This window comes from Centroberyx affinis, unplaced genomic scaffold, assembly GCF_046629955.1.
Source record: "Centroberyx affinis isolate AG114_WGS23_722 - 3 ecotype Tasmania unplaced genomic scaffold, CSIRO-AGI_Caff_v1 ptg004149l_1, whole genome shotgun sequence".
NCBI classification, from domain to species: Eukaryota; Metazoa; Chordata; class Actinopteri; order Beryciformes; family Berycidae; genus Centroberyx; species Centroberyx affinis.
In genome coordinates this window covers 85,853-113,838 of record NW_027281915.1, presented here as the reverse complement: position 1 = coordinate 113,838, position 27,986 = coordinate 85,853, and the positions used below count along the sequence as shown (strand labels likewise).

The 27,986-nt window shown below is 42.0% G+C and overlaps 1 protein-coding gene across 1 annotated transcript; it reads left to right on the top strand.

Moving 5' to 3' along the window:
* The first annotated feature begins 895 nt into the window (after positions 1 to 895).
* Positions 896 to 27,769, top strand: lepr (leptin receptor). The gene is made up of 21 exons (XM_071542658.1): positions 896 to 1,257; positions 4,379 to 4,435; positions 5,098 to 5,150; positions 7,207 to 7,440; positions 9,549 to 9,678; positions 10,437 to 10,627; positions 12,728 to 12,876; positions 13,715 to 13,856; positions 16,418 to 16,578; positions 16,730 to 16,829; positions 17,852 to 17,951; positions 18,713 to 18,927; positions 20,103 to 20,257; positions 20,806 to 20,959; positions 21,240 to 21,322; positions 21,432 to 21,645; positions 23,062 to 23,268; positions 23,368 to 23,451; positions 23,833 to 23,926; positions 24,452 to 24,527; positions 25,138 to 27,769. Exons 2-21 carry the CDS (start codon positions 4,422 to 4,424, stop codon positions 26,041 to 26,043), a joined length of 3,462 nt encoding a protein of 1,153 aa, XP_071398759.1. The 5' UTR covers positions 896 to 1,257; positions 4,379 to 4,421; the 3' UTR covers positions 26,044 to 27,769.
* The last annotated feature ends 217 nt before the right edge of the window (positions 27,770 to 27,986 follow it).

Sequence of the window (27,986 nt, the reverse complement as noted above, 5' to 3'; positions counted from 1 at the left end):
CCCAAGAGTAATGTAAAAGAAATGATAGGTAAACAGCACATTTACATCAGCCTGATTTTAAAAAGTACATACCAGTGACTCATACTCTTTAGTGTATGTGTAAGTGATATAATTGTAATGTAAGTGGATATGTGTAATTAGGCTAGGTGTCCTTACATCACTACATCAGTGATTCTGTGAGCCACTTATCCATGTGATTGCACGTGTCTATAAATGTTCTGTCATGCTCTCTCTGTGCACTTATTGCATTACATGACATCATTGTTGGTGAGATCACTGCCTCGCATCATGACTATCATAATCAATACATTAAGTAAGACTCCTGAAATGGTGAAATATATAAATGGGAAAAGAGACTCGAAATAATACCAATAATACCAATAATGTCAAATTCTTGAGTAGCCTAATTTATGAGTGTGGGAAGGAGAGGTTAATCTTACTTGAAATGGAAGGACAGGTAACAAACCTGACGAGCTCTGGGTTACAATAGTCGACTGTCACGCTGATATTATGTTGCGTTCAAGTGCTGTTGAACATATCGCAATTACAAGACGTGCGCACATGAGGGACCCAACAGTGGTAAATACGACTGAGAAACTGATGTGATGTTGAGGAGGTAAAGAGCCTGGACGCCATGTCAATAACTGATGGTAAAAGCGGTATATTTTATGATTCTGTTTTTTTTTTTTGTTTTTTTTTTGTATTCTTTGTAATCAGCATTGTTGTATGTTTCTGTTTTGTTTGTTGTTTTGTCCCTTTCATTTTGCCGCTGTAGTACAAAGTAGCTTTGTATCATTTTATTTTATTTTATTTTTTTGTATTGTGGAATGTTGAATGCTGGGACAAGAAGTGGTATTATATCAAGTACGACTTGCGTAATCAGAAGTAGGAGCTTGCGAGGAGTCCTTGAATGCAGCATTATAGCCTGGTGGGCTGGTCACCACTCCCCCCCTCCCCGTTCAGCTCTGTACTCAACCTCAGTTCCCATGCCGAGAGCCTCAGACGAGCTGAGCTTTACGTCAGGGAAACTGCAGTAACGTGTGTGTGTGAGAGGAAAAACAACTTATTTCAGTGGGAACAGATCTCTCCGATATCACTATACCGGTAGAGCCTCAGCCATGGACACGCTGCTCTGACACACACACACACACACACACACACCCAAAGGAGTATTCAATGTGGATTCAAATTTACCTGAACGGTGTAGTTGCGCGACTTGGACAAAGGAGAAAACCACAGGAGACCTACCGGAGCGAAGTAAGGATGCAATCATATTCCAGATCAGTCTGTTCTCTACTATTAGTTCTCATATTTAAGTTTACCTTGTCTAATATTCACAGATGAAGCGCTGCCAAGCTCAGGGCGCAGCATTCCTTAGATATTTCTTACAGAGGTGCGAAATGGTTCACCCACTTCTGTCCTGACAAGCTGGCAGCTTGAATGCTTTTCTTGGTACTGATAGTTTCCTTCATTTTTTTTTATTTGGGTGCCACAAATGAGTTTCTATCTCACTTTACATGTTTGTTCTGTAACTGGTTCTTCTCCTTTCAGTCTCCCAAATTTCCCTGCCACTTACTGTGCATCAACTGTAATATTCCTATAGGGACTTATAGTGTGTCTGTGGTACTTAATGGTGAGTTTATAGTGGTAATCTTACTTAATGGTATTTTCCGTGTCTTATGCTTTCATTCTAATAATCTTATAACATTCCTATAGGTAAATGTCGTTCTGCATTTTGATATTTTTAGGCTATAACAGCCATTCTAATTTACTATAGCATTTCTTCTTTTCATGGAGACACTTTCCCCTCACTTCTTGAAAGGGAAACTTGTCACGATGGGGATCCCCACTGGTGACCAAGTGGGTTAAGTCATCAAACGACATGTCTCGCATTTTTGCTGTTTCTCCGTGCAGAAACTGGTGAAAAACAACTAAGAGAGCGACTAGTCAGACGTCAGGAGTATCCTGCAGCTGCAAGCCCCGGCGCGCCTGCAGTGTAGCTGGGCCGGCAGAGAGTGAGTCAGACCGGGATGAATAGTTGCGCTGGAGTCTCGTGGGCCACAGCAGAGGGGCAGAGTTTCCCCTGTACATGGACAAACAATGGAGTTTCAGATAGTTCAGCTGATCAAGGATGTTATTGTTTCCAATGCAGACAAGGAAATAGGGGCCAATAAGGCAGTCACACAGACATTACATTAGCCATTCCAAAAATGTAACACTTTAAATAGGAGACAGAAAGGTTCTATCTGGGCAGAGCAGATCTGAGACATTTCAAGGACTGGACATCCCAGCTGGCAAAGCTGTTATTCAGGCTGGTGAAATCTATCATTATAGCTCAACAAGCCTGCACCCTGATGACACTTTGAATACAAAATATAAAAATCATAGCACTGTAGGAAATTGGATCATCATTAAAAAAAACAATAATTAAAGATATAAGCTGCACATCTTGGTTAAACCCATCTTTGGAGCTGCTGTTTCTGATTCATTCAACATCCAACTGACTAACTTAAAGCTCTTGTCACACAGCTCACATCCACATACTATAGGTTAATCAGTAGACAAAGAAAAATAACCTATTAGGATACAATAATGATTATAGATTATGGCTATGTAGCTAGACTTAGCTAGTTAGTGCAGCTAGCGCATCAGAAAGCTAATCTCACAAGTTAGATTTTAATATTACCATATTAATATTGAATTATTTTTTCTTAAATCCTGATTTGGCTTTGGGTTACGAGAATGTAACAATTTAGTTGGTAAACCAGCAAGTATCCTAAGCCTATAATCCTAATTTAACCATTATTATCATGAAAAAGTGGAGTGATGTTGTCAAAATAACACCACACAAGCATAAAGTAACATGATATATGGATAATTCTTGATTTTTCATGATGATGCTTTACAGTCGCTTAATCAGAAATTTTCCTGTTCCATCACAGATGTTTTCCATCATTTTTCTCCCCTTTGAATAGTTCTAGATACACATGGCACCCTTACTGTTGTCACCAGCACAATGTGTCATTACGTCTCTGTGTGTTCCGTCATGGAGAGGTAGAGAAGGTAAATCAGTAAGGCTTGTTTTACACACCTGGATTTGATGACAGGTGTGTATGTGGGAAAAGGCTTCATGCAGTCAGTCCTCATGCTGATGGCTGCTTGACATTGTGTTGTTGTTTCCAGTGGATATGCCATGGGTCACACACACACACACACACACACACTACACACCACATTCACATGCATGCACACATCTACACCTGCTCACTTCACACACTTACTGACTCACTCACACACACACACACACACACACACACACACACACACACACACACACACATTACTCAGCACATTCACATGTTCAGATGTACACACACACTGCAGGTGTCACCATGGCAGCTGTCCATGGTTCTGTTTTTCACTGCATGCTGTGTTTGTTGTGATCCAGCATATCAATTAATTAATAGATGTGGTCACTGGCCTGTTTTAAACTGTAACACATCCACTACTGGGCCTTTCTGCTCTTGTGTTTTGGTGAAAATCAGAAAAACATTATCAACAGTAGTTAATACTCTGTGGCACCTTTCTAAACAACAATAGAAAAAGAGAAAGCATTTCACAGTGAATAAAAACATGGGCAGGAAAAGCTAGATGGAAAAAATATAATGAAGAACACTCAAGTTTAAAACAAACAATCAGTCTGGGAAAGCACTAGAAAGAAGGGCAATGTTACCAAAATAAAGCGCACAATCTATTAATTAGAGAACCAGACATTCATGGTCAGACATGTTCTAGAAGAAAATATACAGTGCGTCTTCAAGTAGCGGTGCCTCTCAGGTGGGAAAACAAAGCAAATTGTTGTTATCTAGGCTGTCAGCCTTGGAAATGACTCACACATGCTGCTGACCTGCAGACAGCAGAGGCATGGAGGAGATGGAGAAGTGATTTCACTGCGATATTCCAAAGTCCCTTCACTGTGCTGCACGCCAGAATTCAGCCATGAATGAACAGCTAGAGTATTTCACCAGGGAAAGGATGAGAGAGTGGGAGGCGCTCTTACCAGTGAAGGACCTGCCTCTGAAATACAATTCGTCTGAGAAACCCTTTGTTGTCTAATAATGTCTCTGCTGGAGAAGGAGAATTGCCTCTGCCACCCTTTTATTTCCTCGCAGGTCTTGGATGTAGCGCTGTAAGTCCTCACTCTTGCCAGGGTCAGAATTGCCTTAAACACAATATTGCCTCAAATCCCTATGTGTCATCATCTCAAGCATTCCCTGAAGACTTTTTTTTGCTTCTCTCTCTCTCTCTCTCTCTCTCTCTCTCTCTCTCTCTCTCTCTCTCTCTCTCTCTCTCTCTCTCTCTCCCTTTCTCTCCTCAGTAAGATTCATCCCAGCCAAGCCCCAGGCCATGCTCACTAAGCCATGAACACTACAATGTAAGTACTGCAGTACAACTTAAGATAATTAAGGCATAAGCCTAATAAGCAAAATGGCTTTAAGATAATTAAAAAACATAGTAGATTCAATCAGATGTGTCCAAACTTTCGACTGGTAGTGTATACCTGAAAGTGTATATGCATGTATGTGTGTGTGTGTGTGTGTTTGTGTGTTTTACAGTCCATTAGCACATGAAGACTGGTGTCAATTCAAACTAGTGTCTTCTGTCCTGTGTTGCAACGCTTCACAGGGGACACTGTGTGGCAGATGAGTCATTAGGCCTGTAAAGAAGTTGGTCTACCAGTTCTTCCACTGTACTGTGGAACTGTGACTAAATTCCCTGGCACTGGATCGCTGACAGTGGCATGAGTACTGACCGCAACATCCACCACTGCTTTCCCACAATCTCAGCTTTCTGCAGCTCTTTAATTCACTCGAGGTGTTGAGGGAAGGAGTGATGGTGGGAGAGAATGAGAGAGAGTTTGTGCTTTATACAACTTTTCTGTTTATGCCTACTTACTCTGTTTTCCTGTCCTTCTGTCTTTACATTTTTCTTTTGCCTCTCTTTCTCTCCTCTTCTCCCTCCTCTTTTCCTCTCTCTCTCTGTCCATCCCTCCATATCCTGTCCCCCCCCCCCCCCCCCCCCCCTCTCTCTCTCTAGGGTTCGGTCCACAATGCTGACATTCCTTGTGCATTTTTTCCTCGTTTCCCATGGTGAGTCCCAGCTCCGACACAACAACCTCTATCATCTCTCTCAGCGATGGCTTCCCCCAGGCTCTGCTAGTCTTCTGGCTTTTATAGATTAAAAAAAAAAAAAAAGAAAAAAACTCATTCACTGCTGCAAATAATAGATAAGCTTTCCTTACGTGGGTTTGCTTCACAAAAACGTTCCCTTTTTTGGTGAAAATGACCATGATAGAATGTATTTCTAAGAGTGAACTAAAAGCAGCATTGGGCAGATGTCCAACTCCTCTAATTTGGACAGTTCAGTGTCATATAGTAAGCCTCCAATGCTCTTTCAGTTATTGTTTATTAAATGCGGTCGTGAACTGACATTTCATTACATGACATTTATTTGATACTAGGGTTTTGAAGAGGTGATACTGTACATGATGTGTAAGTCCATATAATCTCCCAAAACTGTAGAGTGAAGACCAACATGACGCATACAACAAATACCAGCTTGATTCCTTGAGATCATATAGACACACCTTATAGCAGATAGTAAAGTATACAGTAGACAGATTTCCCCTGTGTACAGCCCAGGAGGCGATAGCTGCCAATATAACAACCACAGTACACTTGACAATGACAATATGGTTTATCCACTGCCAAATGTCAAACCTGCAAGATGCTTCTCAGCTGGGATCAAGTCAATAAACATCACCCATGCACAACAATGTCTTTCTGTGTCTGCCTCTCTCCCACTCTGACTCCTGTAGACAGACACAGACAGACTGTCATCGCCTCTCAGATTGCAGCTTGGCCTCTCTCAAACAGTCGTTGGCATTGTGAAACTCTTTTAGGGAACAGAAAATACACATCATCATTCTCTGGGAGTACAGGGTGTCCCAATAGCTTTCATCTGAACCTTCTTCCTTGCTTTAACTCTATGAATTCACCTGGGTGTAGTAATTCAGGTTTTTATCTTTGATTCATGATAGAACCTTGAGCAACATGCTAATAAGGGGATTGAGACATTTTTTTTTTTTTACCAATTTAGGAGGAGCTGAGGTTAAAAAAAAGTTTCATATTTTGATTTAATTTACAGCACATTTCTACTAACAGGTTTTTGTAGCATACTGTATACCAGACTGTATGGTAGAATTGGACTGAAGCTGAACATAACTCATATCTCCAAAACTAATTTAATCCGAAAGCATCATCCTTGCCTTGGCTCGGTCCCGAAAACATTAGACAGAAATTTTCCTCATGTGGGACACAATTTCGGCAATCAATCACGCCTTGCAGAAACATGTTGACATTGAACACAATTGAAGTGCGTGCAGAACAACATTCAGTATTCAAATCCACGGTGTTCTGAGTGAAAGGAGGTTGTGATACAAAGGCTGTAGGAGAGGGAAGACTTTGCTTCAGTGACCTCAGTTTAATAGGAAAGTTGTTGTTATTGCTCCCTCATCAAACATCAAACACTGATAGATCTTGCCAGCAGGATGGACTCAAACACGGCTTCAACAGCTGAAATATGTATAGTGTAATAAGTAAGGAAACTGATGTCCTTGTTTGTGTCTGTTACATTATAATGTTTTTGCTTGTTCATTTTTCTTGTGTCGATCATAAGTCAAATTATGTCAAACCTCTTTCATGCCAGTTTTTCAGACTAAATGCAAAAATAATATTATGGAAATAGTATGGAGATGGCAGCCAAATATTCTAGCCGGGGTTATTGCTCAAAATCCACTCCCTGGATGTTCCATTCCTGAATATACATATGAATATACAGTATATGTGATCGACTGTAGATCTATGGTTTCAGTGATTTCATCAAAAATCCATCCAAATTGGTTTCTATGCTGGCACAAAGGGAGACCTTGGCATCTTGAAATGTAACAAACTATTTTTGTTCAACTGACACTTGTTACAATCTGGGGAAATAGTTTTTGTATCAGTTCTTCATTCGAATAAAAACATATTTCCCATAATGTGACTATGCCTGGTGAAGAGAAATAAAACGCAGAATTCAAGATGTAAAGACACCCTGTCAATATGTGTAAAGCCTAAGTTAACGTCCCTGTGTCTGTGTGACCAGGTACTGTGTGTTCGGAGCCTGTGGATGGAGGCTCTCTCCAAGGAGGCGGCCTGGACGTCCCGTGGCAGGATGAGCTGTGCTGTGACTCACCTACAGCCCACCTCACTGTGGAGGGAGAGGGCACACGCAGAGTGGAGAGGAACCGCTCTGAATCAGACCACCCACACCCTCACTGCACCTTCAGGAGCTTGACAAGTGCATCACATCCTCATATAATTGATGAGCCCTCTGGCGGTAAGTGTCTAATTAAGTTTCACCTTTTTCATTTTCTCCAACTGCAACAGTGTTGATTTCAACCAAGAAAATCCGGAGTGAATAGATGGTAAAATAACAGGTTGAGGCAGCAGTCTATTCAATACCAAGCCTCACAAGCCAGACTATCTTGCAGCTATATCGACTTGAACAGTCAGACACTTTGGCCTGCTGGTCCCTTCTCGTGGTTTAATCCTTGCCATTGTCGCCTTGCATTACAGATGATCAGTGTCTCATCCCTCCAAGATGAACATTGTAAAAAAAATAAAAAATAAACTTAATTAAACTAGACTAGCTTGTACATGTCAGTCAAAGATTCTTGCCATATTTGTAAGAAGGATCTATGTGTCCATTTGTCATTTTTGTGATGCATTTAAGGCTTCCACTTCTCCCAAAACAGATACTGTGGCAGTAGGGACATATCTACTGTAACAGCAATGTAAAAGCTCACCAGGAGCTCCATAGCTGCCATTGTTAATAATATTGGCTCATTCGTACTAGTGGAACACATCCGCATTAGTCCATTACTGTCCGCAAATGGTAAGCTGGATGCATCCAGTAGAATGTTTATCTCTATATTAACTATAATAAGAAAAAAACAACACCTTTGGCCCATTTTTAAATCGCAACAAATGCTAGCATGGATTGACAAAAAAACCCTTATATTGCATGAAATTTGGGGGGAGGAAACCATTCAGAAACAGTTGAGAGGTTGTGTGAAAAACAGGCACATATGCAGTTCAGTTGGTTACATAGTGCAGGTCAAGCCCATGGTTTCTGCAATTCAAGTGGTAAGCCTCCTATGTGGAATTCACCAGGAACATGTGACTGAGCCTTATGATTCTGCCTGCAGCACCTGTCACTTGTCACTGATAGAGACACCTACCAAGCTTACCTTAATGGCTTTTCATCTGGCCCTCCTTCCTCCAAGCCTCCGATCAGACAGGCTGACCGTACGAGTCTCGTGCTGCGATCAATCCACAAGATAGTCTAGCTCCTGAGGCATACCCCGCTCCATTTATCACTCCACCAGAATCAAACCAGGTGGTCTAGGAAACACCACTGTGTGTTTTGATTTAACACACAGCATCCCAGTCAAACGGTGCAGCACCACTTAATTCTAGCACGGCTGGAAGCAGTGAAAGAAAGAGAGAAGAAGAGTTTAAAAAGCGAACGGGGGCGAAGTGAGCTACAGTCATAGTTATGAAGCGCTCACTTGATATTGTCAGTGTGGAGGTGGGCTGTGTTGAGGCAGCAGGGAGGAGAGGAAGATGTGTTTGTTGGATCAATTTGTGAGGCCCTATGACGCATCCTGATCAATGGTCATTAGCTGAGCCCTTCCAGGTTCACATCAACACAATGATAATTAACCAGGGAGGCTAAGGGGTTGCTCTGGCCCTGCTGATCTATGTGCTCTATGTGGCATTAGACAGACAGAGGTGTGACTCAGCTCTCTGTTACACACATGCACTAGGGTCCGTACAGTGTGTATGAGGCTTCTAGCAATAGGGAGGGGGTACTGTAATTTGATTTGGGATGAATGGGCTAAATTTGAACAAATCACTCACTGAGTACATGAGTACTGATGTAGGGTCAGTGGAAGTCTCAAATGTCTTTATGAGTTTTAACCAGATTTGATATGCAAACTGGTCTCAGATCAGTACTTCTAAGGCACTTTATAAGAGTGCAAACTCTGGGTAGAGGTTAGTGCAAACATACAGTCCAAAGTATAAGGGAAAAGACAGTGTGCTACATTTGCCCTTTGTTTAACATGACAGCCGGAATGAACCTACAATCAAAAGCTGACAAGATGTTCTTTTGCCTTAAAGTGATTTTTTTATGGGAACTCCATTAAAACATTGTACATGAGCTAAAAGCAAAATGCTGACTTTGGCTCAGTGTCCCACTTCCTATTTTTTTTTTATTCATTCTGTGCAATTCATTCAGTTTCCAAGCAAGGCTTTTAGTTCTCAGAATATCCAGACAGGGCGTTTTCTCAGAAGTCCTCATTAGGTGTGTAGGTGATAGTCGCTGGTGTAAATGAGTTCTGCAGCTAGCACTGCTAACATGCAAACTGAATTTCTTTCCAGGCACCTGTTTGGACATCCTGTGCAGAATTGATGAGAATTGGGAAAATGTAATTTGCGATCTTAAGTCTCGCACCACGCCGTCAGACATGTTGGATGCTGGCTTGATTGCAATTAGCTTGCAGCGCCTGGTGTGAGTATGAAGCTATACTCTGTTTCTGTTTGAAGTCTCTCTCATGTCTCATCATCCTGCTTGTTATGCCTGTCTAGCTTTTTTTCCCAAGAGACATGCCTCAGGCGCCAAGGGCAAAGATGGGAGTGTGTGAGTGAGTCAGTGTGTGTGTGCACTCCGTCCTTGTTTGTGTGTGTGTGTGTGTGTGTGTGTGATCTGAATGGCAACCCTTTCATTCTGCACAGCGGGGTTTAGCGTGTGTGAGTACATGGTTTAGCAGAGGGGAGGCTGTGTGATAACACACTGACAGACAAACTGACTCCAGGCCCACCGTGTCAGGGATAAAGAGACCAATTCACAGCTCATCTAACACACACTTCATAACAGACACAAGGACAGTCACACATTAGTTGCTGTTTTTTGGTAAATGTAATAATTTCAACTCAGTAAGATAGTAACATCATCATTTTAATGGGTAATTCTCTTGATGGAAAATGGCAACTACTACAAAATTGACACCTAAAGCCTAGCCAACTGAAAACATGTGTTAAATGTTTTCCATCAAATATGACACTCAAAATAAATTCAACAGGTACACATTACAATTACATGATCTTATTTCATACTCACTGTAATATATTAAAACGTAATACATTAATACATTATCTGCCAAAAGATTATTATGTTATGAGTCCAGCTTTTACTACATTATGGACACTTACACACACTTACATTATGAGTTTTGATTACATTGTAAGTCTTTCCCCATCCACTCTCAGGTCTCAGAGAAAGAACACAGAGGTGAACGATGGAGATGCTGCGGCTGATAATCCTGTTGTGTGCGCAGCAGAAGATTCCCTCATGTGTTCTGTCGCTCTTGACGGTACCACAAGCTCTGTCGCCGTGGTAACCGTCAGCATCTCCAATGCCACCTCACCACCCGTCCTGCTCAGCGTTCCTGCCCGACCTGGTGAGAGACGGTTGTTTTCACTCATTCTTTGTTTTTTATTAATTGTACTGCAGTTGTTAACGTTCTTTATTGCACTAGTGGCTTGTTTATTAAACTAAGAGTAGGCCTATGTGTCCCAGGTAAAACCAAAATTTGTCATTTCTTGGTTCCAAGGTGGAAAAATATGGTCAATATGCCATGAACATTACATAAAAGTTGGTAATTGCTATAGAGATAGCATTGTTCTATACTTGTCTTCTCATTGACTTATTGCCTACATTATCTGTCTAAAGGCCTCCAGATGTCTATTTTAAATATTGACACACATACAGGCAGGCCAACACTCACACACATGTACGTATTGTAAAGACATACTTACTTTCTTTGGGAAAACAGGATAGTTAGCGTTTCAGTTCCAGTCCAGTAGGTCAACAGACAGACAAGTTACTGGCATTAACTTTTTTCTAAAGTTATTCAATTACTGGCATTAGAGCCCTAAGAGTAAAGTCAGCCCTGTATGCTTTGAAGATGACATAGGGCTCCTCAATTTTAAATTTTTCATGTTTAAATCCAGATATTTTCCAAGGTCTGTCCAACACTATAGTAATGGATCTGGACAGATAAAGTGATAGTGGTACATTCACTTCTCTAACTCTTAGTCTTATTCAGCTGACAAGGGCAGGCGTGACTGGAGTACAGCTGAGAGCAGTTGGGCGATGGCCTGGTGTGTGTGTGTGTGTGTGTGTGTGTGTGTGTGTTGGTGTGCATGCAAGCACATCCAAGCTGTGAGATCTCCACAGTGATAGAGAAGGACTTTCCATACTGTGCTGTTTGCTCAACCAAACCTCTTTGGCTGAGCTGACACAAGCAAAGCAGAAGCTGATCTGTAAGCCTATGCTATCCAGATGTGTTCCTGTGTAAATCCAGTACTAGCCTTCATCATTCCAAATGTAAAGCTTCCATAACTTTTTTCCCTGTGTGAATCCAACCTTCCTAATGAAGGATAATACTAAATAGCTTTGATGAATTTTGCTGCACTTTCCAATCATCCTAATAATTTTTTAATCAAAGGAGGTTACAGCATAGTGCAACTTGCTACCACTTGCATGCTGAATAGCCTTCTGCTATATCATGTTAGGAATGCAATCACTGTTGTCTCTCCTCTCTCTCAGAACTGAATTAAAACTTTTTTTTCCATGGAGTAATCTCTAAGGGTTTGTTAAAGAATTAATGATAATGCTTATTAATCTCCTCTCGCCCAGCAGACAATGTTGATGTTATTATGAGACTCAGTTATCTCTTGCTGTCTCCACCATAACTAAGTACCATAATGAGACATCTCTGTTTATTTTCTGGGTTACCAAACTAAGCATGTCTCATTTCAGTGAATGACAGTAAATATAAAGATGGTTTATAGAAAAATTAAAAACTCTAAGCCACACGGCTTGATGCAAAAGTCACTCAGTTCATTGACATTTCAGTGCAGAGCCTTCATATAAATCTAAAGACCAACAGGTAAAATGAATTTGGCTATACAGCCAGCAGAGAAATGGGATTATGTGCTCCTTATGCTATTCATCAACTGTGTGCTCAACATGTGATTGATTCAGTTATGAAATATTGATGATCCTGGCATAAGGGCCAGACAAATATTGATCTTCATTGCATGACAAGCTTAACGACAACAAATGTCACTATTAGATGTACTGTTATATCATATACCGACAGAGACAGTAAATCACTGGCCCTGCTGTAAATACTAACAGAGAACAGCAGGGTTTGATGAGTGACCTCAAGGCGGCACAGTGCACTTCATCAACTATTGTAAATGAATGGGTCTTACAGTAAACTTAATCCTCTGATCCTTTTGTGGCTGTTGTTCCATAGGATTCAGCAACCTTTTGAAAATACTAACCGATATTACAGCAGGCTCAAGATATGGAGTGGCTTTATGATTGTTATGACATCTATTGTGTGTAATTTGTCTGATGCCACTTGTATATTGATCTGACTGTGGGATATGTTTGTGTATGCATGTGTTTCATGTTTGTGCGTCTGTTTTTGAGAGTATCTTTACTTAGTCTATGTTTTTGTGCATGTGTCTGTGTGTGTATTCTGCAGTGAAACCAGGTCCTCCAGTCAATCTGACACACACCCAGACCATTGAGGCTGAGCTGATTGTAAACTGGAATGACCCATCAGAGTCTGGCACTGGTCCACTGAGCTATGAGGTCCGATACTCTTCCAACAGCACTCATCCAGTCTGGCAGGTAAATACTAACCAGTTAAAAACTAAGCAGTAATAGGAGACGATGCATTGTAGGATTCTCACTTGCCACTACACCCACTGGCAGTCACGTGATTTGATGTTCTTTATATATCTAATGCTAGCTACAATCTAAAAAGTGAGTCATATTGTACAAACAGTAGCCTCAATAATGCGCTTCATGCTTCTGTTTGGTCTATAGTTTGCCTAGAAAGCCTTTCCCCTAGATGCAAATTATGCATAGAAAGTAATGAGGGGAAATAATGCAATCCGCTGAGAAACAGAAAGCACCTCAAACGTGCTACAGAATATAAGTTTGTTATGACATTCATAAATATTATACAGAATTCTACACAGATTATGTTTAATCATGTCACATAGAGCATGATTAATTACCCTGTTTGGCCATTGGAGACACATTCAATATTTACCTCTCCCAGTAGAAGTATTCCTTTGACGCAATACAGTTGGTTAGGATTTTATAGTCTCACGCAGCTTCATGACGCAACCAAAAACTTGCCAAAAATTGAAATCACGACAGCAGTAATATTCAGTTAGTGTGCACATAGTGTATTAGAAGTAGATAAAGATTATGACTGGAGGCTGGTTTTGAACTGAGGCCATCAAGGTGGCAGTTATGGCTGCAGAGACAGGAAGCCAAACCACCGCAGCATCCTCTGTCAGCCACACTCATGCGGCGATGATGGATTTCAGTTGAGTCATCTTTTCCAGGCTCATAACAACTTGCCCAATTACCCTCAAGTCAATATGATGTATTTGTGTGTGTGTTTGTTTGTTTGTGTCTGTGTATGCCTGTGTGTGTGCCTCTCTGCTTTCCTCAGATTGTGTCTGTGTCTGGAGAACCCAGGGTGTCTCTGGACCTGAAGCCCAGGCTGAACTACACCATCCAGGCTCGCTGCTCCGGCCCCGGCCAGCCTCCTCTCTGGAGCGCCTGGAGCCAACCGCACCACATCTACCTGGACAGTAAGAACATTTCCCTTCCAACTGCTTACACAGAGTTAGATTTATTGTTCAAGTTTTGTCTGTTGTTCTTCAGGAGTGTGGAGGACAGAATCAGCCATAATTAGAAGTAAATTAATAAATAAACAAATCTATTAATAACTACAAAGGACATACAAGAGCGGCTGGATTTTTTCATTCTTTCAGTTCTTTCTGTTTCATGCACCTTGGAGGAGCTGCAAGGTTGCGACAGATTTTTTTGCTCCCTTACATAGAGATATGAAAGTCCCACTTGTTGTACTGCTACTGCGCTACAGACAAACAAATAAGCCCCAGTAGGGTGAATCAAGTGAAGCCACTGAAGGAGCTTATTTTGCAATAATGAGCATCTCCCTGTATATTGTCCTGCTTATTACACAGCTACACACCGCTGTTTACATAGAGGAGTCTACTGTAATTGATTCTTAAGTGAATGCAGCTTTTTTGGTCAGTGGGTTTAGGCTTTTCACTGGCTGAGATGTGAAGGCCCTTGGTGAATAGAAGACAACAGTACTTGTAATTCAGTTTATTCACTTGCCTGAGCACACATTCACTCTCAAATCATGTCATGGAGGGCCAAGAGACTGCAGGTTTTCATTCTAACCAAACACAACAGCTGATTTCACTGATCAGTACAACTTCAAAAATAGAGGAGGAACTAATCAGTGACATGACTTCACCTTAGTTATACAATTTTATTTAATTTTTTTCATTTCTTGGTCTTCTGGCTAACATAGCCTACTTCAACATTCCCAACTGCTACCAGTGTAGTACCATTTTATCTGAATCAGTCTGCAGACAAGATTTATTTACTGACTGTGGCGGATTCAACCACTGACCTCTATTACCTCCCAGGTAGATTTAATGGGATGTCGGTGCTTAACTATGAAACAGGCCCTACCAGCCCACACACATTAGCCTGAGCCATTAACAAAGAACTCATTCCAGCATGGCTGACCTCAATAGAGTCTGAGTCAGGGGTCAGTCTCAAGGTTAGTGACCACCTACAAATTGTAAAACACAATGGCTTCAAAGCAGAGGAGCCTGTCGCCAGCAGTGTATCTGTCCATGGAGCCAAGCTCTTTAAGTAGAAATTCCTCTGCAGCGGCAAACAAAGCAGCCGTCCATACAGACATCAGACCTTAACAGCAGCGTTTAAAAATAATGAGACCGGTGAGACTGAGAATCATTATCACACACGTTCTGCTGTATTGTTTTAAAGGCAAAAATAAAAGTTGAGCACAACATCTCAGTGACCCTTTTTAACACCATTAGAGACTTGTTCATGTAGACTGGTTGTTAGGCTGCTTTGGAACACCAGGCTGTTTTCTGGCTGACTTATCACCTCATGTCAGCCTCAGGGCTTTCAAACAACAGAAGGGAGTATCCCTGTCTGTGGGTCTCTATGACGCAGGACTGATTGGCATCCTGCCTCGATTTGTGTTTGCCGTTACAATTGGGGTGTGTGTGCGTGGGTGTGTGAGTGTTCATGTGTTGTATGTGTGTAAGTACATCTGTGTTTCTGTATTTTGCAGATACTTGTTTATATAAAGTGTATCTGCATCATATGAGGAACCTTTTCACTCATGGAATTTGTAAAGGAACAGTCTTCATCATATTGAGTCACCCTGGGGCAAATGGCAGTGTGTGTTTGTGTGTGCGTGTGTGTGTGTGTCATGATGACTAATCAATGCAGAGGTTGCGATCTTACTGAGGTGAGACACAGCTTCACTGAGTCTACTGCCTCATTTGATGGTAGCAAGCCTTCCAAAGACAGCAAAGGTAATTTAAGTTATGTGGGAAAGATAAAATAATAATATGGGAGTGTTTTTTAATGGTGTAACCATATAGTGTTTTTGGCTGGGAAGAGTTCAGGTGTTGTTAAGTTTGTCCAATGAGGCAACATGAATGGGCATTTCACTTTCTTTGAATATTTTCTCTTCTTGAAAGTGATTCATAGATTTTCTCCCATGACAGTTTCTCCCCGTTTTGCTGATTAGTCATACTCCTTTTCATGGTGCAGACTCGACGCTGATGTTTCTATGGCAACCGATTGGTGGGCTACAGGTTGACGAGGTGGTGAGGCGTCGGCCCTCGCGTTCAAACGTTTGACAATCTGACAGCATTCAAACCGCACGATAAACAATAGCAAAATAGATGGCTTAGTCACCCAAAATCCCTGGCAAAGTTCCCTCCAAAAACAAACAAAACTTTGTCATCTTTTGTGAAACTTCAGATTGACATTGTAGATGAATGGGAGTGACTCAGGTGCAGTTTGATCGAAGGCGTTTGTTTTCTTCCCCTTTTGTTACCATTGTCATTTGGTTGTTTTTTCATCCCTCTCCTGCTTTGTCTTATCTGTAGGCTACATGGGAAGAAATTATGTAAAACTTAATGAAAAAACTGTAGATTTCAAGTTAAAGTATGATTCATAAAAGAACAAGAAGAGGGATTATGATATATTTTATTGCCAACTGCAATAAAATATATCAAAACGGGTTACGTTGCAGTTACATGTCATGACTGGGCTTTGTACTTGTTTGCAGCGGTGAGCTACATCCCTGAGAAAGTGGTGGTGCGCCCCGGGGAGAACGTAACAGTGTATTGCGTGTTCAACAACCGCAGCACCAACGCCAGCACCGCCGTCTGGATGCTCAACTTCAACCACCAGCTGCATCACAGCCAGTACAGGCCTGTCAACCAATGGGTAAAACAGCACTCCTTCCAGGGCTTAAATTGCTCAGTTCCTCTGTGTGTTCCTCTCTGGGACTTCTTAGAAAAAGCATGGTACATGTACATGAGCGCAGAGTTGCAGTACACAGCATGTGGATCAGACCAGTTCCTTTCAAACCCACCAGGTGAGCCAGATCACGGTGCGTCCGTCAGAGAAGAGGATGTATGATCTGCTGCAGTGCACCCAGGAGTGGAACATCCCCTACAGCCAGATCTATGTGGAAGGTGAGGTCTGATATATCTAAATATTATGCTATGTTATACACTGATGGTGATATGTCAGGTTGGGAGAAAAGAAAACAATGTTCACTTCAAAATGTAATGTAAGGTTTGACTTTGACTGAATTACTTTACATTTTTTTACATTGTGCATTGATGATGGTTACCCATTTTAATTGAGGTTGTTTTGAACCATGTTGTTTTATATTTTGTCAGACATGTGACCATGTCAACTTTTCTCGAGTCCCAAGTCAGTCTCAAGTCTTGAGGCACAAGTCACAAGTCAAGTCCCAAGTCTAAATGTAGAACACCAAGTCAAGTCAGAACAAATCCAGAGTCCAGTATCAGTTTTTATCCTATTAAAACCATATTGCATTGAAAACTAAATATCTCTGACTTTTCAATGCAATTTTAATTTTTAATAGGATAAAAACATGGTAAGAGCATCATGAGTTGATTTCTATAATGAGTTTCAACTTCAATAAATTCAGTCATTCCATACAAATTCAGAAAACAGAATTTAAATTCAGGCATCTGGTGGAACAAATCTCATCACTTTCAATCTACATCATTTACACAAACACAAGATCTCAAGTCAAGACTTTAGAAACCTTTTCAAGTCAAAGTCAAGTCCCAAGTCACCAGAACCCAAGTCAAGTCTCAAGTCTTCATGCATCAAGTCAAGTCTCAAGCAATTAAAATTGTGACTCGTGTCTGACTTGAGTCCCCTCCTCTGTATTTTGTTCATACTGCATCATATCATATCATGCTCTATTCTAGTGGTCGTCAAACATCAGTGCTGGAGTTCTGATTTTCTTGCAGGAAGCAGCTTGAAATCCACCTCCCATTTTTGTCTTTGCATCAATTTTTAGCACACTACAGTGGAGAAACACAGGAAAGAGAGGGGAAATGTGGCACAGCAATAGTCACAATGTGAACCAAAATAATCTCAGTACAAGAAAACTCCAGGAACCCCATGCTGTGGTTGTGTTTTCCTGACCGTGGGTGTTTGTCACTCTGTGTTTCAGGAGCTGCCATTGATATAAGCTGCAAGACCAATGGTGACATTAACGCTATGGCCTGCAGCTGGAGAAACATGCAGTGGACTAAGCTCAATTTCTTATCCAGGTAAACACACCTTAAGGAAATATTTTACTTAGATACCCCGTTTGGTACAGCTTATTTCAATTCACTCAACACACTGAAAACTTTGAATTAACTGAACATACCAGTGAACACATTCATTGGACACACCCAGGAAACCGTAGTATCCAGCGCAGCAGTGTTGAAGTGATGCCAGAAAATGTCTAATCTAAGTTTAATTGAAAATTGAACTATATAAGTGAATGTGATATATTTATATGACTGTATGTTTGTGATATTTTTTTCTGTAAGGATTTCACAAAGGACAAAATATGGCACTGGAACTTAGAACTTATTTTTATAAAACTCTTTTGCCAGTCTCTTAATCATCTTTGAAGGGCATTACTTTTACTTTTCCAGGCCTCATTATCATTGTTTGCCTGTCTGTTTGCTTTTGTTCAAAAACCGGGATGATTCATACGTCTTTCTAATCCTTGAACAATAGAAATTTCAACCCCCACTTGAAAATCTTGAATTAAATAACACACTGATGACCAAACTCCAACAGTAAGGCAGAGAAGGAATGAGATAATGTTTAGACATGTTTGATAGCTCATTTTTACTAAGTGACGTGTCCCGCTGAGGCTTCTTGTGCAACACCTCCCCCTTGACATTCTTTCACTCACTCTCCTCCTTCTCTCCCACTCATTTTTTTCCCTCTTCAAATCTCCATCTGTTGAACAGAGATGGGGAATTTGGCATTTCAACCATATCGATTAGGCTTTTCACATTTCTTCTTATTGCAGGTGGGCGGACCTGCCGTGCGATGTGATGGAGGCGCGGGAGAGGGCGGGGGAGGAGGTGGGGGAGATGGGGCAGGCGGCGTGCCAGTCGGCGGAGAGAGTTTGGACCTGCACCATCCAGCCGCTGAGGATGAACTGCTACAAGCTGTGGCTGGAGGTGCCGTCCCGCCTGGGCCCCATCAGGTCTAGACCCGTCTACCTCTCACCCACGGATCACGGTGAGCCGGGAGGAATCACTGTGTGAGAAAGAAAAGAGAAAGAGAGACAGAAAGTGACTGAGATTTGTATTTGCCATGCTGATTTCAGTCTGATGACACAGAGAGCTTGCTGAAACCCGGCCTTTTGTCTCTCCTTTACATAAGCATTCAATAGGATTTACAGGGCAGGATGTTCTGGTGGTTGGAGAGACTGTCCCTTAGCTAGAGGGTCATAGGCTCAGTTCCCACAAAAGCCAATGTGTCCTGTCAAGTGTACTTGAGCAAGACACTGAACCCCGGCCTGCTCACTCATTGTAAGTCACTCTAGAATGGAGAATCAGCTTAATGCGTAAAATGAACGGGTTCAGACATTCTCTCCACTACACCATTCTTCAAGAATGGTATTTAAACATATGGGTTTTGTTTTAAAAAAGTCATTATGTCATTCACAATGCATTGATAATTTAAATGTCGCTCAAAAGAAACACCTCCAACCATTGATTGTGAAAATATTGGTTACTTTCCCCACAGAAGTTGAATGGGCAGAAAGGGAAACTGTAGTAATCACCAATGGTGACTGTCATAGAACTGTGATCATGAGTTGCCATGGAGGGTATCATTGCTTCATGTGTGAGTCATTAGAACATTAGAATACCACCTAGAGACGTCTAAAGAATTTGTTTGCCTAGATCAATTTCCTGCTGTATTCCAAAGGATTTAAGATTTGAGCTGTGAGTTGAGATATTTTAGACAATCTGGGAAAACTGAATGGTATATTTTGAGAAATGTATTTTTAATGGCCAAAGGGCAATTTTTAAGGCAAATGTGTATTGATCTTTAAAAAGAACCATTACCACTTCGTTAGACATTCATAGGGACAGGCTTGTATGTTTCAAGGGCACCTTCAACTATTGATTGTGAAGATATTGATTACTTTCTTGACAGAAGTCTAAAGGGTAGAAAAGACATTTCTGGCACTATCATGGTAATCTCCTTTGTTACAACTGTTATGGCTGTCATACAATTTTCATTATTTGCTATAGAAGTTAGTAGGAAATTAGCTCTTATTTCCATGGTAATGTTTATCTGAAGTTCCACAGCAGCTAAGTGTACTGGCCAAACTAGTATTAAGTAGTTGTGCGATTGTGTGAGACTGACTCTAACTCTGGTTTTCTCCGATGCTGTTTCCCCTTTAGTGAAACCCCACCCACCGACTAATGTGACGGCAGTGAGCCAGACCAGTGGGGTCCTACTGGTGACATGGGAGCGTCCGGATCTGCCCATTGAAGGACTCCAGTGTCAGTTTCATTACCACTCGCCCTCCACTGTGAGAGCCCAGCCAGAGTGGAAGGTAAGCTTGTCTGTTATTAACAACCAGAGCTTTGATAGGAAGGGTTTGGCCAGATGTCATTTAGCTGACCCTTCTCTAAAACCAAAAAGTGTGGGCTATAAATACATGATGACCTCCATAATATTGATGGCATGGAATCATTTGTTATTTGACTAGCTTTCTAAAATGTTCCTCTGCCACTGATATTGACCTTTTTAAGAACGAAAGGAACAAACAAGTAAGCGAGCACAAGGGTCCAGGACTCAGCTGCTATAGTTAAATGATTCTCCCGTCTCTTAAATGTACGGGACATGATTCGACATGACCTGTTCAGTATGACATGAGCTGATATGAGATTGGATTTCTATCCTCTGATTAAATCATTTTCTAGGAAATTGGAGGTACACACTCTCAACAACCTCCTCTTGTCTGTATTTACTCTAAATTATTCCGTTGTGACTGGGTAAATTGGACAGACAGATGGAACAGATGTGTATGCCAATTTTTTAAATTTTCCCTCGTCTGATTTGGCCCCAAACGAGATTCTGAGAAAAATGTCATGCTTGCAGGTCCAGAGTCCAACGCGGGTTTCCTGGGCGGAGGTTGCGGTGCCGGACATGTGCCGTGTGTACGTGGTGCAAGTCCGCTGCATGCACACCGACGGCACCGGCTACTGGAGTGACTGGAGCGAATCGGTCTACTCCACACCCCAAAACAGCAGAGGTAGACTACCGTCCGTTTCCATCCAGCACAACCTTTTCGCTTTTCAAAGTGAAAAGTCCTTGATTCTATGTGAAAACACTGAGGAGATGCAGGTCACGGCTGATGTAACCTTTTGACGGCGGCTATAATCATATCTGACCTCCTGGCTTTAGCTCTTATGGGAAAGGGTACACACATTTATACACACTCTCCCATACCTTCACCTCCACCATCATGTCTAAGGTCAGCTAACACAGAGGTAAAAGCTGTTGTGTAATGTGATTGTGTGTTTCCTCCTCAGTCCCTGAGCATGGTCCCGATTTCTGGAGAGTCCTTCAGGACGATCCGTACAGAAACCAGACCAATGTCACTCTGCTATTTGAGGTACACAAAGCGAAATATAAATCTATTTGTTTCATTTATATAAGAAAAAATGAAAATCAAATGTCATTAAAAGTATTTTTGTAATGGTCTCCCCCTTCTTTCCCCAAAGCGTCTCGCAGTAGCGGGGCGTTCCTACTGTGTGGATGGATTTGTAGTTCAGCACCAGGCCTCGGGTGGCACTGTGACCAGGGAGCGGATAGAGTTGGCGACCTCCTACAGCTTTGAGTGGAGCCAGGAAGTCCACACCGTGACCGTGGAGGCCTACAACAGTCTGGGAAGCTCCGCTAACAACATCAACATGACACTGGAGAGGAGGCCCAAACGTGAGTCAGCTCTTGTAGGATGGGTGGGGGAAAGTGAAAATTTTTTTACGTATGTCTCTGCAGCATCATCCAAACAATTTCTCTTGGTGCTGGAGGAACAGGGCAGCTGTGCAGCAAGTATGTCCACAGTCTAATCTCTACAAGAACTACATCTGCAGTAATTAATACAATAGCCAACCATCTGATCTGACCTGTAGCTTGTAGACCCAGGGTGGGATGAGACAGTGAGGGGACACAATAGTCCACAATAGCACTGCCTAGTTATTTACCCAGTTTAGGTGGATTATGGCTCAGAGGACACTTTTAAAAATAGTTAGACAGGCTCTAACATCATGTCATTTTCCTAAGAAAGAAAATAAGGTGAACAGTATTAGAGCTGGAGGTAAAATGTGCAAAACATATATATATATTTTTATTAAAGTAGGTGAAACTGCCACTGCACATGTGATAGACATAAGTGAACTGAACTGAACCCCTACGTCCGACTGGACAGAAACACACTCTCCACTCATTCTTTTTCCCTTTCTGTCAGTGTCCTCGTATTTCTCAGAAAGGCCATTTTGGCAAGCATTGATGAGGTTGATGAACCTCTCCATGTATTAGACTTATTTAACAATTTTTTTAACATTTGTCTTTTTTTTTAGTTTAGTTTTTAGTCATCTTATTAGCCACTGTGAAAAATCGAATGCTACAGTGCCTAATGGAACGAATGAGAGAGCCAATAGCAGCCACATATTAAGGTATGACACAAAACATGTGTCTATGGGCAGCCCATAAAAGCCCAGATAGTAGAGGAGCCATTAGCTCAGTGCAGTAAGTTGTTAGCAGCACTCTAATAGCACTAGCTGAGCTCTTAATGACAGTACTCCATTTAATACACTGAGGTGCTTGTGTGTTTGGGCTGTGTGTGTGTGTGTGGGTGTATGTGTGTGTCTCTCTCCCATCACTCATAATGCAGAGATATTACATTAGATAACAGCTAATGGGCAGAGGTAAACTGTTTCTGGGTTTTCCTTAAAAAGGCCAATTTTGTCATCTTTTGTCAGGAAAGCTGTTTGTTGAATTAATGTTCCCATCAATATTGTGAGATTTTTGGGGGGAAGGGAGGTGCTCCCAGTCGAAAAAAAAAAAGATAAAGAAAAGTTCCCCTCTTAACTTTTCTATCTCTCAGATTTGGCACCATGATGGAGGTCCATTGGAGAATTCCCTCTGCACAAATAATGACTAAATATATAAACAACCAAAGAGATGAAAAAGATTGTTGTGGTGTGGGTGTCAAATATTTGGTGTAGATGTTTAAAGATTAAGGTTAATGTGATACAATAACCTGAGTTGTAGCTTGAGAAGAGTCTGCTAAGCTACGTGGACAATTCTGTTCTGTTCAGTTCACTCTACTCCTTTTCATCTGCACTGCAGGTCACTGTGTGCAGTCGTTCCGTGTGTTGGTCATCAACGGTACCTGTGTGTCTCTGTCCTGGAGCCTGCTGGACAACAGCTCTGTCCCTGTGGCCATGGTGGTCCAGTGGGCGGCCCAGAGGCAGCAGGACCCTGACCGACGACAGAGCCAAAATGGGGAAACCTGGGCCAGGCTTCCCTACACCGACCGCGCCGTCTATCTGAGAGGTAACTGGCTCTGAAGTGTCATTCACAGCAGCCCTTCTCCTTTCTGTCTTTCCTGAAATGCCATAAAAAGAAGTCTTATTCCTTTGTATCATCTCACAGGTGATTTCTTTGGCTCGGAGGAGTATGAGTTCTACTTGTACCCTGTGTTTGCTGATGGAGAAGGAGAGCCGGCGTACACTATGGGTACGTTTTTTCTAACAAAGTTGAGCAACATTGCAGCACTGCCTGTATATTACCTCATATGATTAAATTGGAAAAAGTCCAGCAGAAACATTGAATCTCCACAAGGAAATAAGTGTCATGACACTCCAGTGTATTTTTAATGTTTTTTGTCCTGGTGGTAGGGTTATGAAAAATGCAAATATACCAGCAAACATTTCACAGAAAACAGTTTTGGCGCTATATTTACGCAGGTTTTGTACACGCTGTCATATCAATTCAACATCAAAATGTTTGCTGGCATAATGTCAGGATACAGTTGCAATGAATCAACAGAAATGGCTGAATTGGAGATACAGTCTTTCTGCAAGACACTTGTTAATGGGTATTTTCCTCTTCTTATAGCCACCAGAGGAGACCCTGCAGCCTACATGCTGCTGATGATCATCACCTTCCTCTCCATCGTTCTGTTTGTCACTCTGGTCCTCTCCCAAAACCAGTAAGAGTACACAGAATGATGCTCATTAAAGTTATATCATGTGTTTGAATGGGTTTCATGAACAGTAAGGTCACAAAACTTGGTGAGCTCAGAAAACCATGTAAACCTTCAATTCAGGTGAATATACAAATATCTTAGTAATAGTAGTAATAAGTGATCTTACAAGGGATACGTGAGTTACTTCTGACATGCAGATGTGTAGTATTATGTAGTGTTCTTTCAAATTCAAAAATGTCATCTGATAGAAATTCAGTGTATAGTAAAATTATTTTTTCCCCCGACACCTGCAAGAGATGATAAATGATGTTAATCACTGAGGTGGATTGTGACGATCTAATTTAGGGAACAGGGAGATATTGACCATGCAAAATTAGGAGTGTGACATTTAACAAGCCACAAGGGTCTAATTACACTTGACCTCGGCTGATGGGAGACAGGGAGATAAGAGGAGAAAGAAAAGGGAAAAGAAGAGGAGCTTTAAGATGGAGGGGTGCAAACTGAAAATCTGCTGTGTCTGGTTCCCAGGATGAAGAAGTTTGTGTGGAAGGATGTTCCCAACCCCAACAACTGCTCCTGGGCCAAAGGGCTAGACTTCAAAAAGGTACAACACAGTGACACTAACAGAGAGCCTTCTTACATTATGGATCAGGGACTACATTTCTGATTTGCTCTGTTTGACTAAATTACAATATTCACTCAGTTCATTCAGATTTGCTATTTAATGTGTTTGATTTAATTTGAGTGAACCTTTACAGCATATGCCAATTCATATTCGACCTAGAGTAATTTTACATAATCGAAGACACGCCATCTGTACGTCTTACAGAATTTTATTCTATAAATAAGTTACCTTTTAATATTTTTATGTCTTCTCTGTTCCTGCACAACATGCTGTAGTCCAGCAAATATGTAAATATGTAAATCTAGCAAGCTTATCTACATGTGTATAATGCAAGCAGTTTGCAATGCTGCCCTCAGGTGGTAATAGCATCAAATTGGCAGTTCATCCTTAGAGGGGAAAAAAGGGGAGAATGTCAGTTTACCTGCCAACCATCCCTCTTGCCGGGTTTTAGCAAAATGGACAGTGATGATTACAGACATTACTGAAATCTGTCCTGTTGTTGATATCCTATTGAATCTTTTATCAGTACACAGACTGAACCCTCCTGTTAGGACTTGCCCTTTACATGTGTGTTTGTGTCTCTCTCTAGGCCGACGCCTTTGACCACCTGTTCAGGCTCCCGGAGGGCCTGCCAGCCTGGCCGCTGCTGCTGCCCTCTGAGAACATTTCCAAAGCCGTCATAGTGGACAAGGCTGACCTCCCAGCTCTGACCACCGCCTTGGTCCAAACCCCAGCCGTGTCCCTAGCTCCAGACCCGGCCACCGCCTTAGCCGTCTCCCTAGCTCCGGGCTTGACCTCGGGGCTCGACCAGACCCAGTCCAGGGACAGCGAGGGGCTCCTGGGTGGGGACACCTTGGCAGCCTCAGACCCAGAGCTAGGTGAAGTACAGCCGGTCGATCCCCCACCTGGCACCGCCGACAGCTCTGCCCAGTCATCGGTCACCTACGCCACTGTGCTGCTCTCCGATCCAGAGCGGGACCAGCAGCCCGTTCGCCTCCGCTACAAGGACGGCAGCGGCAGCAGCTCCAGCGACGAGGGAAACTTCTCCGCCAACAACTCGGATATTTCCGGATCTTTCCCCGGAGGCCTGTGGGAGCTGGACAGTTGCCGGGGCGGGGAGGCGGATGACCCGCGGCGCTCCTGCTCTTACAACTCTGTGGAGGAGTTCTCTGAAACATCCGAACAAGAGGAGGACGAGGGGGTGAGAGAAGAGAAGGACTTGTATTATCTAGGGATGGACTATCCGGCAGAGGACGGGGAGAGCAATGGAGAGGAGGAGACAGAAGAGGAAACGACGACTGAGCTGCTTAAAAATGTGGTTGTGAACAGAGAGGACTGTTCTGTGGAATCGCACCCTTTACTTGGGCCTGGGGACTCGATCGAGCCGCTGTCAGCATCAGCATGTGGCTTTTCCCCGTACATGCCTCAGTTCAGAACTGCTCCGTGCACGAGGCAACTCACAGCTAAGCTACACGAAAGCGCCCCCCAGCTGTGAGCTTTGGCACTGCCGCACAAAACGACAGATACAGTTAAATAAAACGTGCACCACGGTGTTGCGGATTATGCCGTGATTCATTTGACAGAACGGGTTCCTTCAGTTTGAGGTGTAATGCCAAAAAATGTTAAATACCCCGACTGATTTATATGACTCCAACTGTAGCTATTCAATGATGCTGCTATTTTGTTCTATGGGAAGGGGAGAGCAAGGAAGACAGGAGGGCACAAGCCTATATCATGTATAGGCATTTATTTATTTCTTTATGGGGCTTTAAAGACCCAGTTTCTACTGTGCCTCACTGCTCCTCTGGAATAGTGTAGCAGTGGGTGAGAAGGTGAGTGTAGCTGCTGACAGGGTGTGAGAAAAATGAGCTTACACTTCTGTATATTTCAGTGGAGACTATGCTGATATATATATATATACTCTGTCAATACTTTTAATGTCCATAGAAAGCAGAAGGTGTACTCTGTATACAAGTGGTGTAATGGTGGTGAAGGAAGCAGCTATACTGTTGAGGGGAGCTAAACATCCTGTGACCTCAAACATCCTACACATATATGTCAAAAGGACTGATAGGTGGGCATATCTTAGATACATAAAGCTTTTCGGATGCTCAGTATACAGTACCTGCGTTTACCCATCAACACCCTGCTGCTCCAACTTAGAGCTGAAAACAAGCCTCCATTAATGCTGAACTCTCCCGGGAACGTGTTAGCCTAAACATGAAAGAGGTTCAGAAAGATAAATGAAAACGGAGAAAGAGAGAAAAGGCCTATCAGCTGGACAGGTTTGTTTTTCTCAGCGCACATTAGACTGAAGTTGAGGCTCACCTGGGGTTTCACTTCAAAGCCACCGGTGTGACTGACTGATTGAAACAGCACAATGTTGACAGCACATAAACCGATGGACAAATGGCAAAATGGCAGGTGCTTTCTGGACACTTTATTTACCGCATCTGTGGAGGAGAGCTTACACATCGGCATTTACATCGACAAACTCACCCACCAAACCCAAAGAATGTTTTCTTTTCCATTGTGCTGTACTGTATTTGAAACTTTATTACAATTTGTGAGAAATGTGCTAATCTATTTTTCTGTGTTTGCCATTTTCAATGGAAAGCTGTTGAACAGTGTAAACGAAAGACGGAAGAATGTACATTTGAATCCAGTGGATGACAGACATTAAAAAGTTCTGAGAATATTGAAATATGGATCGACAAATTGTTATTGTATATTGAGATCTCGTCTATTTTTCATGGTGAAATAAAGTATTTATTGTGAGTGGTCGTGATTTGTAGAGCAGGGACCAATGTTATAAGTGAGCTGATTTACTGTATGTAGTAGTGTATTTGACAGTGACCATGCGCAGCAAAGCATCGCACCAGACTTTGGTAAAACTAATGAAGCAGATGTGTAAAGACGGCGGCCACCTTGTGTGATGTCAGTATATTTTTCATTTTCAGAATGACATCACTCCCAGAGGCTGCCATCTTTATATGTTTGGTCAATTTTGAGTATCAAGGCGTTCCTTCATTTAAGTTCATTGTAGTTTTTTGTGACCAAGTATAATGTGATTTTTTTTATCATTCTTAAAACAGACATATGGAAAGAAGAGAAAGAGTGATAAGACAATTTTGTGCCTAGTCGTTCTGGTGTTATGAGAAAATAAGTATGCCTGATGAAAGTCTGACGACCAAAACGTCATATTAAAAGTTTTAACTGCAAGTCTGAAGTAGTGTGTGGGGGTCTCTTCATCAAAAAATAAATAGTGCATATACAGGGTACTTCTCTTAATGCCTATGTGTGTGTGTGTGTGTGTGTGTGTGCGAATGTGTCTGTTTGTCTGCCAGCCTGTCATCAAACTACTGACATCACACAAGTGATTTTTGAAAATGCAATAATTTTAAATTTGGGAAAAACCAATTTACGGCAACTACAACT

Coding starts and splice junctions, on each gene's coding strand:
- lepr (XM_071542658.1), top strand. Junction 16,830..17,851: donor CAGCCAGATCTATGTGGAAG/GTGAGGTCTGAT, acceptor TCTGTGTTTCAG/GAGCTGCCATTGATATAAGC. Junction 21,646..23,061: donor ACTGGAGAGGAGGCCCAAAC/GTGAGTCAGCTC, acceptor TCTGCACTGCAG/GTCACTGTGTGCAGTCGTTC.